Source organism: Lathyrus oleraceus, chromosome 7 (genome assembly GCF_024323335.1).
Source record: "Lathyrus oleraceus cultivar Zhongwan6 chromosome 7, CAAS_Psat_ZW6_1.0, whole genome shotgun sequence".
Taxonomy (NCBI): Eukaryota; Viridiplantae; Streptophyta; class Magnoliopsida; order Fabales; family Fabaceae; genus Lathyrus; species Lathyrus oleraceus.
In genome coordinates, this window is record NC_066585.1 from 383,114,637 (window position 1) to 383,133,686 (window position 19,050).

The 19,050-nt window shown below is 37.4% G+C and overlaps 1 protein-coding gene across 1 annotated transcript in view; it reads right to left on the reverse strand.

Moving 5' to 3' along the window:
- Positions 1 to 12,202: 12,202 nt before the first annotated feature.
- Positions 12,203 to 19,050, reverse strand: part of LOC127103951 (digalactosyldiacylglycerol synthase 1, chloroplastic) — a 72,575-nt gene continuing 65,727 nt past the window's right edge. Inside the window, exons 4-6 of the mRNA XM_051041179.1 lie at positions 13,167 to 13,220; positions 12,888 to 13,039; positions 12,203 to 12,518 (exon numbers count right to left, since the gene is read on the reverse strand). Of these exons, the coding sequence (XP_050897136.1) occupies positions 12,203 to 12,518; positions 12,888 to 13,039; positions 13,167 to 13,220 (522 nt within the window). The remainder of the gene's footprint in view (positions 12,519 to 12,887; positions 13,040 to 13,166; positions 13,221 to 19,050) is intronic.

A 19,050-nucleotide genomic window follows, 5' to 3' on the forward strand; every position in this document is an offset into this window, starting at 1 on the left:
CTGATTGGTCCTGTACAGTACAACAAATTTGTACAGTCTGTTTTCAGGAAGATAACAGACTTAGCATATGGTCTATGCTTTGGATGTCAAACTAAATGTTGTGACATTCACTCCAGGCAGCATATGCTAAATTGTAGGTTGTTTAGTTTTTCTGTTTCAACATTTTTCTCAGGTTATTCTTCAGGAAGTCAACAGCTGAGCTAAAATCTAGGAAACCAACAACTAAGCTACAATAAATGAACCTAACAAATAGCCTATTTGCTAATAACCTAGTTGTGGAATTTAGGTTAACTCGCTTGACCTTAAATTCAGGAAATACAAGTACAAGGCCCAAGTGCTGCAATATAAAAGGATGGCAATCCTTCTTTCAGAACTCGGGGATTTTAGGCGTGAAGATTTTGCGTGTCCATCATACTTCACTGTTGTATTTTTGTGTGTCTTGTATTAGGTGTATCTTGTGAGCCAAGCAATTATCACTGAGATGATTGCATTGGTATAGGGTGTTCATTGAGTTGTAAGTGTTGTGTCACTCTAAGCTTTTAAGCGTGAGTGCTGTTTATCTTGATTAAAGTTAATAAGCACAATCAAGAGTTGTTTGAAGTGTGACTTCACAATTGTCTTTAATCTTAATTAATGGTTGTAATCACTGAGGTGATTGAGGGGGAGTGAGTAGGAACTCTGATCTTAGTGTAAGATTGAAATTGCATTGGGTAGGTATTAAGTGATAGGGTTAAATAGTTGGTTTAAGGTCTGAATTAATACTACTAATAGTTGATTTCCTCCCTGGCTTGGTAGCCCCTAGACGTAGGTCATGTTGGACCGAACTGGGTAAACAATTACTTGTGTTATTTACTGCACTTAGTTTTTAAGTTTTGCATAATTCTTGTCTGCGCAGAATTGGATGTCATAACAACCCGTGTGACATCGAAAGTCTGATAACTAGAATTTCACTTCGTCAGGAAAATCATGTTGCACTGACTGATAATCTTCAATAGGATGATGAGATAAATGGTCATCCAAGACACTAACTTTAATTGCTTATTAAGATCGTTATTCAATATCATACTCAGACAACAACATCTACCAACGGGCGATCCTCCCAGTTAAAGCAGGCTTCTAAAAAATGTACTTGATTTTATCCATTTTGGATATCAACCAAGTAGTATGATTTAACATATACTGATACAAATGCTTAGCAGCCTAAGCCAATGCGTAACATGTCTTCTCAAGCATAGAATACCGAGTCTCACATTCAGTGAACTTTTTACTGAGGTAGTAAATTGCATATTCTTTCTTTCCAGACTCATCTTGCTGAGCAAGAACACAACCCATAATTTCTTCAAGCACAATCAAATACATGATCAACAGTCTTCCTTCAATAGGCGGACACAGAATCAGAGCCTCAAGCAGATATTCTTTGATACTATCGAAAGATTTCTGGAAATCTTCGGTCCAATCACAAGACTGATCTTTCTGAAGAAGCTTGAATATAGGCACACATGAGGCAGTCATGTGTGATATAAATCTTGAAATATAATTCAAGAGGCCTAGAAAACCTCTGACTTGCTTCTTAGTTTTGGGCACATGCATCTCTTGTATTGATTTGACCTTGGTAGGATCAACTTCGATAGCCTTCTCACTGACAATAAAGCCCAACAACATACTAGAACGAACACCAAAAGCACACTTATTGGGAATCAAGCGGAGTTTATATTTCCTCAAACGCTGGAATAACTTCAACAAATGCTCAACATGCTCTTCTTCATCACTTGATTTAGCAATCATATCATCAACATAAACTTCAATCTCTTTATGCATCATATCATGAAAAAGAGTGGTCATAGCTCTCTGGTATGTTGCATCAGCATTCTTTAAACCGAAAGGCATCACTAGATAACAGAATTTTCCCCAAAGTGTAATGAATGTGGTCTTCTCCATATCTTTAGGTGTCATTTTCATCTGATTATAAACGGAAAATCCGTTCATAAACAAAAAGACTTTGAATTTAGCTGTGTTGTCTACCAACATATCAATGTGTGGCAAAGGAAAATCTTTCAGACTAACTTTGTTCAAATCTCTATAATCAACACACATACGGGCTTTTCCATCTTTCTTCGGAACAAGCACAAATATTGGCCACCCATTGCAGATATTCAGGGGTAACAAGGAAACCAGCATCAATCTGCTTCTACACTTCCTCTTTGATTTTCACTGCCATGTCAGGATGAGTTCTTCTCAACTTCTACTTGATTGGCGGGCATTCTGACTTCAACGTCAATCTATGCTCCACAATCTTAGAATCCAAACCAGACATGTCTTAATAGGACCAAGCAAGCACATCCGAATAATCTCGAAGAAGATCAATCAACTCTTTCTTAGCTTTTGGACACAGTTGAGACCCGATCTTGACCTCCTTCACATCATAATTTGAACCCAAGTTGACTACTTCAATCTGATCTTCAAACGGCTTAATGGCCTTTTCCTCGTGCTCAAGCAAACGAGATAACTCATCAGATACTTCTTCATCATCATTCTCTTCCTCAGCTTTAAACAGAGGGAAATCAAAATTTATAGAGGGAGTATGATCAGTATATTTAATGGGTTTGAGGACAAACCTGCATAATGATTTGATATTTTGATTTTAGATAAGTGGAGTGCAAACAAATATTATGCAGATGGAAGATTACTATTTATTTATGTTCTTTATGATTACCATTTTCAGAAAAAGAAAAAAGTAAAATAAACATCATAGATGTGGATGGATAAAACTTTATTTCATTGATGATAATAAAGAAAATTCCCAACAATGTTAACTTCTCCCTTAGGCATAAGAGAAGGATTTTTCTTAAAATAAATGAAAAAAAATTACTTAGAATGGTGAATAACATCAGGAACACCAACATCAACCCAATTGTTGTAAGTCTGGCCATGCGTCACAAAGTTGGCACAAGCTTCGTCTTCATCACCATTGTCCTAAATAATGGCAGCTAAGTGTTGATCATTCTCATGAATGAACCCTCCACTATGGAATACTGGTTGCATAATCTTGACGTTGGCGTTGAATGGCCCTGGTTGAAATCCTAGCCCTGCTCTATCCTTGTTCTCGGTGACTTCCATAATACGGCCCCACCTATCAATACTGCCAGCCTTAATAGCCTCTTGCGCATCTTTTAAAGAAGACATAGGTGCCCCAACTTTCTTTAATTCATCAACAATGTACAAAGCTTGGAATGATGTTCCAACTTCCTCCTCAGCATCAACATAAGTGAAATATGACAAATGGCTTACCAACAATGCCTTCTCCCCACCAACAACGACAAGCTTGTCGTTCTTCACAAATTTCAGCTTTTGGTGTAGAGTAGATGTCACAGGTCCAACTTCATGAATCCATGGTCTTCCCAACAAGCAGCTATAGGCCAGGTGGATATCCATTACCTGGAAAGTAATTTGGAAATCACTCAGATTTATCTTTACTGGAAGGTCCACTTCTTCGATGACAGTTTTACGGGAACCATCAAAGGGTTTAACAACCACACCACTGTACCTCATTGGGGCGCCTTGGTAGGAGAGTCTTGATAGAGTTGACTTTGGCAACATATTCAGTGATGACCCTGTATCAACCAACACATTGGACAAAGCATCCTCCTTGCAATTCATAGAAATATGGAGTGCCAAATTGTGATTCATGCCTTCCTCAAGAAGCTCTTCATCATAAATACTCAAATTGTTACAAGAATTGATGTTGGCAACAATGTGGTCAAACTGATCCACAATTACATCATGTTCAACATAAGCTTTTCCTAACACCTTATGAAATGACATTCACATCATCTCCCATATCACTTGACAGTTGAATCTGGATTACATTCTCACCCATCAACTTCTGGATATCTCTCTTGACAATCACACACCCACAGGGGTACACACTGCAAATGACACAACCAATAAGGTCATGTTCACAGTCACTAATCAAACATAAAGTTCTATGCATTTCCACCAGAGACCTTCGGATATGCCTCACATCAAAAACTCCAAAATTCCCTGGACAGTCGTCCACCATGTTGACAGAAGCATTACAATGAGCAGGCAACAGACTGGCTTTCACATTTGGCGCCCTGTCCTCAAAGGACACCATACCACTTTTCGCAAACTTCTGAACTTCGTACTTCAATGGATAACAGTTCTCTATATCATGACCAGGGGCTCCCTGGTGAAAAGCACAATGAAGATCAGGCTTGAACCACCATGGTAGTGGCTCAGGAATTTGCGGAGGGTTTCTCGGCTGGATTAGATTCTTGAGTACTAGGGATGGGTACAACTCTGCATACGTCATAGGAATAGGGTCAAAGGAGACCTTTTTCCTCTCAAAATTTTGCTGGTGATGATTGTTGTTGTTGTAGTTGTTTCTTTGTTGCGGTTGTTGCTGATATTTTATTTGCTGAATTGGAACTGATTGATTGTTGGAATTATTGGAAAAAATAGGAATTACTAAAGAAACTTGGTGTTGATATTTACGGGGTTGAGAACTTTTCCTGACATGAGGCCTCCTCTGCCTCCCTACTGACACAGAATTAGTCTCTCCTTCCTTCTTCTTAGAAAAACTCCCACCATACTTCTTACTAGCTTACACCTCTTCTTTGGACAGATGCCCTTCACGGACTCCTTCCTCTAGTCTCATCCCCATGTTTACCATTTTGGTAAAATCATTGGGGGAACTTGCAATCATGTGTTCATAGTAAAACGAACTCAACGTCTTCAGGAAAATCTTATTCATCTCCTTCTCTTCAAGAGGCAGACTGATTTGAGCAGTTAATTCTCTCTATCTTTGGGCATATCCTTTAAATGTCTCCTTGTCCTTCTGCGACATAGACCTCAACTGGTCTCTATCAGGCGCCATATTAACATTGTACTTATACTGCTTGACAAAGGCCTCACCCAAGTCATTGAAAATACGAATGCTTGCACTATCCAGACCCATATACCATCTCAGGGCAGGTCTAGTTAAATTATCTTGGAAATAGTGAATCAACAGCTGATTGTTATTAGTTTGAGTAGACATTTTCCCGGCATACATAACAACATCACTCAACGAACATGTATTCACTTTGTACTTTTCAAAGTCTGGGACCTTGAATTTTACCGGGATCTTAACGTTGGGAACCAAATAGAGTTCAACAACACTTTTTCCAAACAAATCTTTCCCTCTCAGAGTTTTCAATTCTTTGTGCAACTCGAGGATTTTATTTTTCATCTCATCCATCTTTTCATAGACGTCTGGACCTTCATATGGTTAAGAATGGTAGATAGTGTCCTCAACACGAGGCAGAGTATGAACGATGGGAGGAGGCACTGACATGACCGAGCTAGATGTCGGCAAAGAAACAAATGTGGGCGCATATACCTCTAGCACGAAGTTTGGTGGCATTCCCCAAGGGAATCCAGCAGGCATAGCAGGAATGGGTTGGCTAGCAGCAACAACAAGAATATTTGATAAAACAATCTCAGAAATGACAGTCCTCTGAGGAGGAGGAGTTGCAGGAGACAATGACGGTTGATTATGAGCAACAATCACGAATTCCATTAGCACCATAAGTCTAGCGATCTTGTCCTTCAGTTCTCTATTTTCTTGCTCTATATGCTCCATTCTCTTCGTTTGATTAGCGAGTGTTATTGCGGTGAGTCAGCTTGGCTGATGCACAAAAGAAGAACTGATAAGACATCTGGCGGAAGAAAACCTGTTATTCAAATGATGCATGAAATGCAATGTTTTTTATTGTTTTTAATTTCAAGGACCATATTAAGCCTTATTTGCAAATATACAGAATCAATTAATAATAATAGTGATTCGATTGACCATATAATCTCATTTTATTCATAAAATTTGGAGGGTTTACATTGAGTGCAATTTCAAAAACCAAAGTACAAATACAAGAGAAAAGTAAAATGTCATCCTAAGGATCCCTAGCAACTACATCAGATGATCTGGCTATGGGTGTATACTTCCTTTGGATGCATCGAATCTCAGACTCAAAGGATGTCTTCATCTGAGCCTTCTCGAGGATAAGCTAATCAATAATATTCTTCTAAGCACCGGAAGGTTGGGGCATGCTAGAGGAAGATAAACCCTATGGTTCCCTCTCTCTCTTCACTGCACGATCCTCAAGAATCTCAATAAGTGCATCCTTGTCTTTAGACTCTAGATGCAACTCCTCATGCTTTTATCTCAAAGCATGGAACCGCTCTTTCCATATATCTCTCTCTTGCTTCATCTTGGCAAGTGCGACTTTTAACTCCTCTACATCTTGGTTAGGGAGAGTTGATAGCTCAACCATAACCAAGGACATAGGTCTTTCACAAGCGTATGGCATATTCAGCTCCAAAGCTCTCTTCTTCACCCAAATAGTGTAAGCTTCAAAAGCTACACAATTGCGTGGGCCAAGCTCGGATCTTTCCTTCCTATGCACATTATAACAAGCATGTACCATCCTACTCTTCAAAAGTTTGGTATCTTTACCCTCTTTCTAAAATATACCTTCTTACCGAGTGTTATTAGGTTTATCTCTCAAGGGGAACTCATGTCGACGACGGGCCAATGCTGGGTTGTAGTTCATTCCTCCTTGTGTACCAATGAGAGGTACATTAGAGAACTCACCATAACTGTTAATAACATCCAAGCTACCCAATGCAGAATCATACCAAACAATATCATCATTAGTGAGAGACATGAGCCTCTGGGACCACCGTAGACATCGTCGGTTCTCCATGAAAGCAGGCGTCTGAGGCAAGTGCGAAATAAACCACTTGTACAGAAGAGGAACACAACAAACAATAGTCCCACCACCTTTATAATTCCTCAAATGCAAATAGAAATACATGTCACCCAATAGAGTCAGAACATGATTCTTAATAAATAAAATTCTAATGGCGTTAACATCAACAAAACCATCAATGTTAGGGAACAAAGCCAGGCCATAGATGAGCAATACCAAGATAGCTTCAAAAGTATCCATGCTACCGGCTTGAGCAAAGACACTAGCTCTTCCATTGAGAGACTCAGAAGTCAAACCAAGAATTCCTCCTTTCTTCACCAAATGAGCATCAATCTCAGACTTCTTCAGATGAAGAGCTTCAGCTAAAATATGAGATCTCGGGATCTCTTCCAATCCAGTGAAAGGTACCTTATCAGATAAAAGTATTAGCATTGGGATCATACCTTGGCATCCTCCTTACCCCTCCTTGATTAAGTTTGTTTTGGGAGAGATCACCAAGTACTTTGTGATTGTATCATACTTTTAAATTATCATTTTACTAACCAAAATACCAAAATATATGTGTTTGCATTTGCCTAACTCTTTTGTAGGTAGGGCATGATCTCCATTGATCTATCAAGTTCATATCTAGGGTTTGAGACCCTCATGACAAAGAGCACAACTATTGAATTAATACAAGAATGGTTATGGGCATCATATATGCGTTCCATTGATTCCTGCATGTTATATTGATCAAGTTTTCTTCAAGAGTTTGAGGGTGATTTGCCTTGGAAACCCTAGTTTGACTGGGTATCTAGAGTAACTTCTCCAACAAGCTATCTCACCGATTGATCAAATTTCTCAAGGGAAACTTCAAAATTCATCATATTATGCATATATGATCTACCATGAGTCAAGAAAGTCAAGAGAATTGAAGATTAGCAAGTTCGTTGATGGTGGTTTGCCAGATGAATTCATCTTATCAAAACTGGGTGTCCCTAGACGCTATCTTCTACATTTTTCACCATATGAAAATTATTCCAATTGAAAAATTACTCTAAATGACATTCCAAACAACTTTCATGTTGAGACCTAGATCTAGTTTTGCTTGTAAAATTATTTTCTATGTTGAAACATTATAGGTCATTTTGTCTAAACCCTAATTTGAAAGTCAACTTCCCAAGGTGATAACTTGCTCAATTTTTATGAGATGAAAGATTTCCAAGTTGAAAAATCAAATTCAAGATGTCTAATTCAACTTTTATGTTTGGAGTGAGAGCTAATTCAACTTTTATGAGCATGTGATATGAGGCTGCATTATAGGTCACTTTTGACCTATACCATTGAACAAGTGATTTTTCCAAACTTCAAAAATGCATAACTCTATCACTTAAAATCCAAATGACATTGAATTTGTGACCATTTTGAAGGTCTTTGAAATATCTAGAACTTTTATGAAGACACGTTTCTCATTTAAAGCTCACATAAAAAGTTAAGCAAGGTGAAATATTGAGATATATGGCTTGACACTTAGAAACAATTTCAACATGTTGAAATTTCCAAACTTCCACCTCAAAATTAATCATGATACAAGCTCCAAATGGAAAAGTGTTGAACACGAAAGTTGTTCCTATTGATCTAACCTTTCCAAAAAGTCCAAGTTCATCCATTTTGGACAAGAATTGTTAGGGCTGCGCATGGCATGAACATGGTATCATCATTTGGCAAAGATCAAACTTCAAATCTTCACACACACTTGCCTTGCAATCCAAGTTGATTTCAGACTCTCTTACATTCATTTGTGGACCTTAAGCAATGATCTCATAGGCCTGTACACGCCCATGCACCCATGCATCATCATTTGCCAATTTTGGAAAGTGAATTTGAAGGTGCAAATATCATGAGCTGCAGCTATAAATAAAGCCCTCTAGCATTAGAATTGAACATACATTCGCACCAGCTTTGATCCTAAACCCCTAACCCTTTCATTTGAGAGGATAAACCTGAGAATTTCATCTTGAAATCGAGTTTGAATCTCACTGTTTTGAGATTCAAAACTCCAGGGATCCAAGACCTTTTGTGCATTTCATTCTTTTCCTGCAAGCATTCTGAGATTCAAATCTCACTGTTTTGACATTCGTGATCTACACCATTTTTCCTTTCAGATCGTGTCCTTCTTTTTCATTTATGATGTGGTGATGAATGGACCAGTCCGGCCAAGGTCACCTGAGAAGTCGACCTGCGCTTTGCTCCGGCAATGATGTGGTGTAGTCCTGAGCCATTAGATGAGTTCAATTTGTTTTAATCATGAGCGTACGTTTTAATTACCAAGCGTGTGGACGTTTGACTCAGGCGCACTATGAAACGCGCGTTGGTGGCCACTTGATCTGCCACCTCAATTAATGAGGGAGATCAAGTGGTCCACGTTTTTTTTCTGATTATTTGAATTTCATTTTAATTGCTTTATTTTCATTAATTCATTTTATTTTAATATTGATCCAAAAAATATGAGAGTTTCACCAACAATTTTCAAATATTTTCCTCTTTCATATTCTGAATTAAAATTATTCTTTGGATCATTATTAATATTTTTCATGATTTAATTGATTTTTCATTTGTTCTTTAATTGTTTAAAAATACTTTTAAGTCTTTAAAAAATCTGAAAAAATTTCTCCAAGGTCCTTTGACCTATGATAAATCTCATGGCCATTTATTTGGTGTTTTGATGAGGTTTTAGGAATTTGACAAACCATATTTAATTTAAATGCATTATTTTAGTATTTTTTAATTGGAATATATGTCAAATAATTTTGTTGACCAATTGTGATGAGTTGTTTATGTTTGACTCTTGTTGTTGGGCCTTGATCAAGGTTGATTTGACTTTGTCAAATTAATATCATTGGATTTAGGGGATTGATGGAATGTACATTCCGTCTCCCAAAATGAATGAATGATATTAATTTGGTAAAAGTCCTCCTTTGATCAATTTGAGATTTCATCTATTCCCCTCCCACTTCATCTCATTCCCCTTCTTTATGCATTCATCTCATTTAGCCTATGATATCTCAAAGTCCTAAAGCTAGTTATTTGAAAAATTAACATGAGTATGGATGAGATTAGGCCACACCTTTTGCATATTCTTTTTGTGTGTGGTATGTTTCATGAGCATAGTTCATAATACTATGTCTCTAACATGCATTAATACCAAAATTCTATTGCCTGGCCTCAAATAGTTATGACTTCTACATAAGTCCAATTAAGATTGCTTAATATAACGCTAAATTTGTGACATAAAAGGCATAGAATTCTAGTTAGTGAGATTGTAAGTCTCCCCTCTTTCATGGTATTATGTGGAAACTTGGCCTTTTTTCCTTCCTTTGGAAGATGTCTTGGTTTAAGGATCCATGCTTGTGATAAGTGGGTTGAGTGTTCTCCAAAGAATGTCTAAGAATGAAAAGCAAAAACAAAACAATACTAACTTATAACCTATTAACTACTAACTTTTAATTTCAAGCCCTTTTCTTTAATGTCATTTAATTCTAGCTTTTATACATTTTCCATTGTTCATATCATTCTAATTGTTTATGTTAATGCAATTTTCACTTTGTCCACTTGGACCATATTGTGTGATATTTTTTGTTTGTGTATACTTTGCTTGTTTGTGTGGTCTTTGACCATTAATGTACATAATAACAACAAAAACCCTAAAAAACTTTTGTTTGGACTGTTGGCTTGATCTTGGACAAATGGACTTAGAACTTAGGCAACATTCCTATGCTAAAGGACTTGGCCAATGCCAACTTATTGAGAAACCAAGTTGTCATACCCTGATTTTGGCCCTGAAAATTTTTCCATCATCACTCATATGCATTTTTTTCTCATTCATTCATGATTCAAAGAAATTTTTAGTTCTTCATTCACATTGGAAAATTTTCCATTCATATTCAAGGGCCTTTCAAACAATTTTGTTTGTTCTTTGATTCATGGAGTTGGTCCCTCATCTACGATATACCCCAGGTGGACTTTTGTTCAAGATGAGTGATAGTAATATGCAGTATGTCACATTCACTACCTTCTTACTGGTCACATATGCCAAATACTCAACCAAATCACATTCAGTTGTAAATTGTGGTGGTACCACTGTAACACCAAAATATCCTCTAACATTCATAGGGCAGAGACAATGTCGTTTGTTTTGAGAAAGGCCCCACATGAGCAACTCAAAATATGAATTAGAAGAGTTATATCTGAGGTTGTGATGAAGCCGTCTCCATGCTAAGAGTCTGGTGTTGAATTATTGCTTTATAATATCATGAAAGGTTACTCATTAAGGCTCTATTGTTACCATTATTCACAAGAAAAACAATTCATACCATTGCTGATGGAGCCGATCAAGAGTCAGAAACCATTTAGAACATCATAGAATTTGTGAGACAAGGGAGCCCAAAGAGTTGAATTTGGTATGGGTTTGCTTATATAAGGAAGTGCACGAGTGTGTTAGTATTGGAAACACCTGGCATTTAACACGCATTTTATCGGTGCTTGTCTGAGCTGTGAAGGGGAAAAAAGGGTGTATGATTATAAGTCTATGCTTGAACTCGTCCTCTTGCTTGCGCACTCATACATCACGCATTTGGGTGTTGCCAAGTCACAAGAAGACACGTGCTTAGTTGTTGATATAGTTTTGGAAATAATATTGGCTGCTCTAAGTTTACTACGTTCCAATGAAAAAAAACTGCTACACGTATTACAATCCTTCTATAAGAAAATGCAATTGTATATACAAGATGCAGACTTTATAGATAGAGAAAGCACAGAAGTATTAGTGTTACAAGGGACTATCCGTTCTTGGATTGAAAAAATAAATGATATTGCAAAGTATGGTATTCTTGTGAAATTGATGAAAAAGGTGGCACAAGTGTGGCGAGTTGCGAATTGCTATTCCCATATGTCTATTGTTGTGTCGTTCCATCTTTGTTGATTCATCTTATGGGCATGATAGATCAGCTTCTAGCCGTTGAATCTGTCCATATTACCGATACGTCCAAAACAGCATGGAAAAGCATTACAGGTGCTTCACCAAGTTCCTACAACAAATTATGCAATGCTAGTAACCTCAGCTAAAATTCAACTCGGCGTGACGTATGTCCTGCAAGTATCAACAACAGATGAAATTAACACGACCAATTATTCCACCAATCCAGATAATTCACAGCATAAGGCCAGTTTCAATTCGTCAAGCTAAGCATTGAAAACATAGATGAGTCAGCAAGAATAGGAAATTTAGCATGCCATGCTAGCACAACATCAGTCTCTTCTAATGGCTGCTGTTTCTAAATCTACTGGGTTTGCCTTCCATTTTCATCTCCGCCGCCAGCAAACAAGTTTCAGAAATAAAGCGCACAGGAAAGAAAAAACAAACAGTTTTGGAAAATCCATCAACAACATCATCATCAAGATTTCAATGTTCTTCTAATGATACTATGGATTTGGTCAAGATCGGAATATTCCATAAATCTTTGAGTTGCAGCTTCCCAAGAAAGTTTATATCTTTGTTCAGGAGTGAGAGGATAAGGCTCATTTTCTAATGCTTCTTTAACTTTTTCTACAAAGTCTTCAGGTGTCTGGTAAATCAAACAATTGGGAAATGAGCTGAAGAACTCATTTGAAGGATGATCAACATACACTACAAATTTTCCCATGGCAAGCCCCTCAACAGTAGTTGTGCATAGCACATCACTGATGCTGGGATTTATAAAAACTTCGTACCTTCAATTAAGTTAAGGAACAATGTCAAAATAAAATAAACCAAATTCAATAAAAACAAACTCTAAATTAGTGTATGGGTACATAAGCATGAACAATTATCATCTGTAGGTGAAGGTGCCTTTATGCGTACATGAAAAAACAGTTTTGGAAATTCCATTTTCTTAACATAGAAGCAATAATCACCCAAAAGAAATCTACTTTATGAAGATAGGAGAGGATGAAGGATAACTCAGTTCCATGTTGCAATAGATACAACTTCAAAGTTAATTTCCCAATTTTTGTGTAGTATGTTTCAGAACAATGTGGAGAGCCTTCCAGTGAATGTATCGTAGTTTGAAGTTTGAAGTTAAATTTTCGAATTGGTCTTACCTGTGAAGGGAATCATCTGCATGATCTTTTCCTTTCTGAAAGTTGAGATTCAAATCCAATCTTCTATCTGCACTCTGAACTTCATGAGCATCCTCTCCACTTCCAAATACATTCATGTTGAAGCCATCAAGAGTTGGGTAAACGTAAACACCCTATCATAAGGAAACTCAATGGTTCAGCTTTTGAAAGTCCTAGAGGCGCGGAAATCAGTGCTGCAGAAAGAGCAAGGCATGACATTTGCACGTGCTGTTGCTGCTGGTTTTGAGATTGATTATATACCTGCTTTGATGTCATTTGTTGAATGCTTTGGAGCATCTCGATTGATGGATGCGTCTGCAAAAGGTCAAAAAATGTACATGAGAAATATGAAATGAAAAACATTATGGCATTGGCAGCTAACTGTATAAGATTGGCCATTGAAATGAAATCACGACATTAACACAAAAAAATCAAAACCAGGCTCAATCAAAGACCTGCATGTATCACACTTCATGTCCAAATCACAACAGGCTTCAGATAAATAGTGCAGGATTCTCGTAAGGAAATGCCACTGATCTTACTAAAACTTACACAATCGAGGCCAGAGATACTTTTGAGATGCAGCATTTCCGAAAAAACCCACCATCCTCCACAAGAACAAGCGCACGATTAAACAAGAGCTGCATGTTGACAGGATATTTCCATTGCTAAGAGCTTGCAAAGCTGCTACAACAACATAAAATCAGTGTAAATTTCGAAGAGTAAAAGAGAAGAAGCATGTCCTATTTTCGTCTAAGTGGGTTCACAGTGGTGAAACTTTTCTCACCGGCGGTAAAATTCCACAAGCAACCCAAAAAGGAATTGAGACAAATTTAAAAGAAGAAAGTATAGGGCTCATGTTACCTTTTCCAGACCAAACACCAAACAAGGTAGACAACTGAAGCACCTTAAAGCACTTCCAAGAGCATACCCCTTTTGATTGCAGTAAGCCAGCTCAAAACCCTAGCAGGGTGAGTATAAAAGGAGGGGCGGCCAGGATTCTAGGAGGAGGAAAAAACGAAAACCCTAGAGAATTCGACGTCTACTGAAGAGGGAAGAGAAACCCTAAAAATTTCAATAACAAAAAGTGAGCGGTGGTCGATAACGGACGAACCTGTAGGAAAGGAACGTTGTGAAGAAGATTCAGCAAGACTCTAACCTGCTCATTCGTTGGTCGGCTTCGTTGCAGCTGGTTAGTGCCATTCTCGAATCTTACTCTTAGTCGATGTTTGAATCGTGGTGTGAAAGTTTCTTCGTAACTGTAAGTGGAGAAGGAAATCGGTTTTGGTTATGAGAGAAAAAAAACCTTTTGATTGAAGGAAAGGGACGATCGTTCCTCTGCTTCTCCCGCTTTCTCTTTCGTCCACATGGTTATAGCTTCTGATTTTTTTGTTTTAAAAGTTTATTTTACTTCTCTGTGATGGGATTAATGGTTTTGGGAATAGCTTTATTCCATCTAATGTCATCTTTTGTTTTACTGTGCCCTCTTTAAGTCTACCTGTTGGTTTTCTTTTGCGTTAACCTTTTATTAATTACTGACAACAATTATTAGTGTTTGGAATCTTCGTAGTTCATACCCGACAGCTAGGCGGCTAGGGTTTTGGTCTGTTAGTCTCCTTTGCTTATTTCTGTGTTTGGACCATTCATGGTGAAAGAAATCTTCACCGACCCAGGCCCATATCGTTTTAGGACCTTCTGTTTAAGTTGGGTTTTACTCTAAAAAATGACCCAGCAGCCCATCTCGTTTTAGCTAGTTTTTTTTTAATTTATCTTTATCTATTCTTGTTTATATATTTAAGTTATTGTTAAGGTAATAAATGACCATAAGTGGCCTAGTGGAGAAAGCAATTTCATCTTTCTTTAGTGGGATGGGTTCGATACTTGGGAATAACATATCTCCATTTATTTTATTTTTATGCTTGCTATTTTATTTAAATTTTTTTATAACTTCTTACTATTTATTTTACCATTTTCTACCTTTTTATCTAGTCCTCTTTTTCACGCTTGTTGATTTTATTCTTTCCGGTTTAATTTTTAATGTGTTGTAAATAACTTGTTTATTTATTTATTTCGTTCAGCTTACTCTTGGGCATATTCTCCACGAACTCATACGCCATATTCACTTAATTGACCAACACCTCAAACCTTCACATTAATCCTTCTATTCAAACGTATCTTTTTATTAAAATATGAAGAAAAAGATTATCCTGGATGGAATATCCAGTTATAATCCCGAATATTAGGCTCAAGCTGTAAGAGCTTGCAAGCCATACATATTCGTCTTCTCTTCCCCACTCCATTCTTCAAATCATTTTCTTAACAAAGTTAGAAGAAAAAGATTACCTGGATGAAATATCCAGTCGTAATCCAAAATATTAGGTTCAAGTTGTAAGAGCTTGTAAGCCATATATATTCGTCTTCTCTTCAAAATACTTTTAAATATTGAAACTTCTTTTCTCAAAGTTGGAAGAAAAAGATTACCTGGATGGAATATCCAGACGTAGTCCCAAACATTAGGCACAAGTTGTAAGAGCTTGTAAGCCGTAAGTGTTCGTCTTCCCTCCAGAACACTTGTAAATATTCGAACCATTTCTTTAAGCAATAGTGGAAAGAAACAGACTACTTGGGTGGAATATCCAGACGTAGTCCCGAGTATTAGACCCAAGCTGTAAGAGCTTGCAAGTCACAAGTACTCGTCTTTCAATCTCCAAAATACTTCATTCCTATCTTAACTTCTTTCGATAAGATGGAAATGGAACATGGTGGATACCGTGCATTCCTGAGATTAAGATTCGAGGTGGATGCCTCGCCTATCTTAGCTCTCGCCATCGTTTAAGATTGTCAATGCGGTTTCTTCAAACCCTTTCTCAATCAAACCTCAAAACACTTAATTCTTATTAAACATTTTTTCCAGTAAGATGGAAATGGAACGTGGTGGATACCACGCACTCCTGAGACTAGGATTCGAGATGGATATCTCGCTCATCCAAGTTCTCGCCATTACTCAAAAATACATCCAACCAATCAAACTCTTTCTCGCCGCCGTGCGATTAATCAAAAAACCATTTTCATAAACGAAAGACATCTTGTCTTAAGATGATTCAAAGCAATACTTTGGCCACAATTGTTGAGTTGAGATAAGTGACGTTGTTCCGAATGTAGATTTGTAAATCCATTCGATGTGTGGTATACGTCCGCTCCTCATCTGTTTTGGGTAAAACAATGTTTTCATCGATTAATACAATATAGCTTTCGCTAAAATCGACCAACAAACAAACATTTTCTACCCAGAACTACGTAATCCTTGATTTCTCTATTGAGATACGTAGGAGCAGGATTTATAAATCTTGTCAGGCCCACTAATAAAAAACTTAGGTTTAGTCCTTCGTTAAAAATCCAAAAATATTCTCCTCTCTTCTATTCTTTCTTTCCCACTTAATAACTTAAAGCCTAACATTTCAACTAACACTAATACATACAACTAACTAAATGGTTCCTGTTGAGTACAACGATCGTGAGGGGTGCTAATACTTTCCCCTTGCGTAATCGACTCCCGAACCCTGATTTGGTTGCGACGACCATAATCATTGTCGTTCTTTCTTGGGTTTTATCGATATTTCCCCTTTCCTTTTTAGGAATAAATAAAGTTCGGTGGCGACTCTGTTCAGTCCATCATTGCGAGCGTGCGATTGCGCTTCGCTAAGTCGTGCTCTCATTTTCCGAGGTGCGACACAAGTGCTTGCAGTTTGAAACTTTATCTGATACACCATTCAAGATCTCTCTAAGTTCATCTGCAACATGATCATTATGAAGCTGTTATTTTGAACCTGTGACTTGTGGAATTCATCTGTTACATGGGCTACCTTTAAGAAGATCATGGAATGGATAAGCTTGGATGTGGCCATATTTATTTGATGCCTTGCTCTTCAAGATTGATATAATTGTGCATTTGTGTTTCTTAATTCTAAAAGTCCAAGGGAATTCTGGGTTTCTATTGACATTCTTGTCTATTGGATTGTTACCCATTTGGTCAGATCTTTTCAATTCTGAACTTTTAATTTTGTACATAGGATTAGTCTCTTCATCTTCTCCCCATTTCTTTAATTTCAAAATCTCTCCCTCCTTTTTTTTTCAAAATCTTCTTTGGTTGAACTTATTTTGTTCTAAACTTTGACCACTTTGTAAAAAAAGTTAGAAACTTTGGCCTTATGCCATTGCACTTTCAAACTTCTTTTCTTAAATCAAACTTGTAAATAAACTTAACTATACTTGACTTAAACTTTCAAAAAAGCCAAAAAGAACTAACTCATTCAAACCATTTTTAGGCCTTTGTGCCTTTCAAACTTTTTTTTTGTTAAAAGCAATGCACCCACTTTGAAATTTGTATCACGAACTACGAGGTTTTGATCCCTCATTTTTATGTTGGTACGTAGGCACAAGACCGAAGGTCTTGCCAAACACAAAAATATAATTAATGAATTCTTTTCTCATCCCCCAATTCTATTTGTTTGTAAACATCACTTTGTACCAAATACATATGCACACAAAAAAGGCTCCCTAGGAATACCTAGGACACTTTGGGTGCTAACACCTTCCCTCTGTGTAACCAACCCCCTTACCTGTAATCTCTGACATTTTTTTAGTTTTGATTTGAAAACTTCTTACTTTTTGGGGTTCGTTCGTACTTTTTCCCTTTTCCCTTGGAAACAATACAAGCGCGGTGGAGACTCTTGTTATTTAATCTCTAGCTTATCCATAGCTTGATGATCATGAATTTACCGCTACAGAAATTAAGTGGCGACTCTGCTGAGGAGTAGTCTCCAGTGGGTTTAGCCTACTTTTTATATGTATTAATTGTATATATGTGATGTTTGTATATATGTATGTGTGATATAATCTGCTTGTTGTGCTTGGTGATCTCTGAGTGGTGAGATAAGTTCTAACCCGAACTTGAGTGAAATTAAGATAGGAGGATGGTATAGTCATGTTCGACTTGTGTGGAGTAATCCTTAACAAGTTGGCTTGAGATCCATCCGCTCAGTGGAGACTCTTTTGGATTTGGAAATGTCACACTAGTATTTATGGTTAGGCATTACTATCTCTAATTTGGGTCTTAGAAGCTGAGGACCATAGAACATTTAACCCCTCTTGGCCTATTTAGGACGTAGTGCGGAAACTGTTCAAGTGTAGACTTGATAACAGTTGTTACATGATACTACACTCAGACGAGTTTCTCTTGAGAATATTATGGGTCAATGAGTCAGTCATCTTAACCTGTAATATCCGATAGATGGAATTAAGACTCTGGGAACTTTTTAGAACATGATCTACAGGTTTTTATCCTTAGTTTATTCCTTTGGGATGGTTCTTACCCTAACTCCATGCTCGTGACTTACAACAAGCCCTTGATTCTTGGTTGATCCAATCAAATCTTGTTAATATCAATGGAACTTGGGTGTCGATAAGGGGTAAACCATAATCCACCAAAATGGATGATTGATCTTGACAATGACTTGATTCATCCCTTGACCTTTATTTTTCTTGTGTGTGATCCCTTATTTTTTATTGTTGCATTCATGCATTCATGCGCATCATGACATTCATCACACACAAATTTCAAAGAACTGAGGTATTATTTGCAAATATTTTCAGACCAAGGATTATGGACGAAGGAACACTAAGAAGTACAGTTTCAGATGTACCGACTTGAAAGAGTTAAGGAAGCTAGCATCTTTTGTATTAGATCCCTTGGACTTCAACAACGTCATGGGAAGCTTTTGTCCATCTTGTTTACTGATGTGGTTGAAGGACTTTTGAGTGTGCTAGTGCAGTTCTATGATCGTCTCTACCGCTGTTTCACTTTCCCATATTTTCAGTTTGTGCCTACCTTGGAGGAGTACTCTCATCTTTTGGGGATACCAGTTTCTAGTAGAGTGCCTTTTAGTGGATTGGAGGAGATTCCCCGATCTAGTATCATTGCTGATGCTCTTCACTTGAAGAAGTCTGAGATAGAGGCTCATTGGGTGAAGAAATGAGGGTCATTTAGGTTGCCATCTGATTTCCTCATCAAGGAAGCTACTGCTTTTGCTCAAGCCGGTAGTGTGGACGCTTTTGAAGCTGTCTTTGTGTTGCTCATTTATGGATT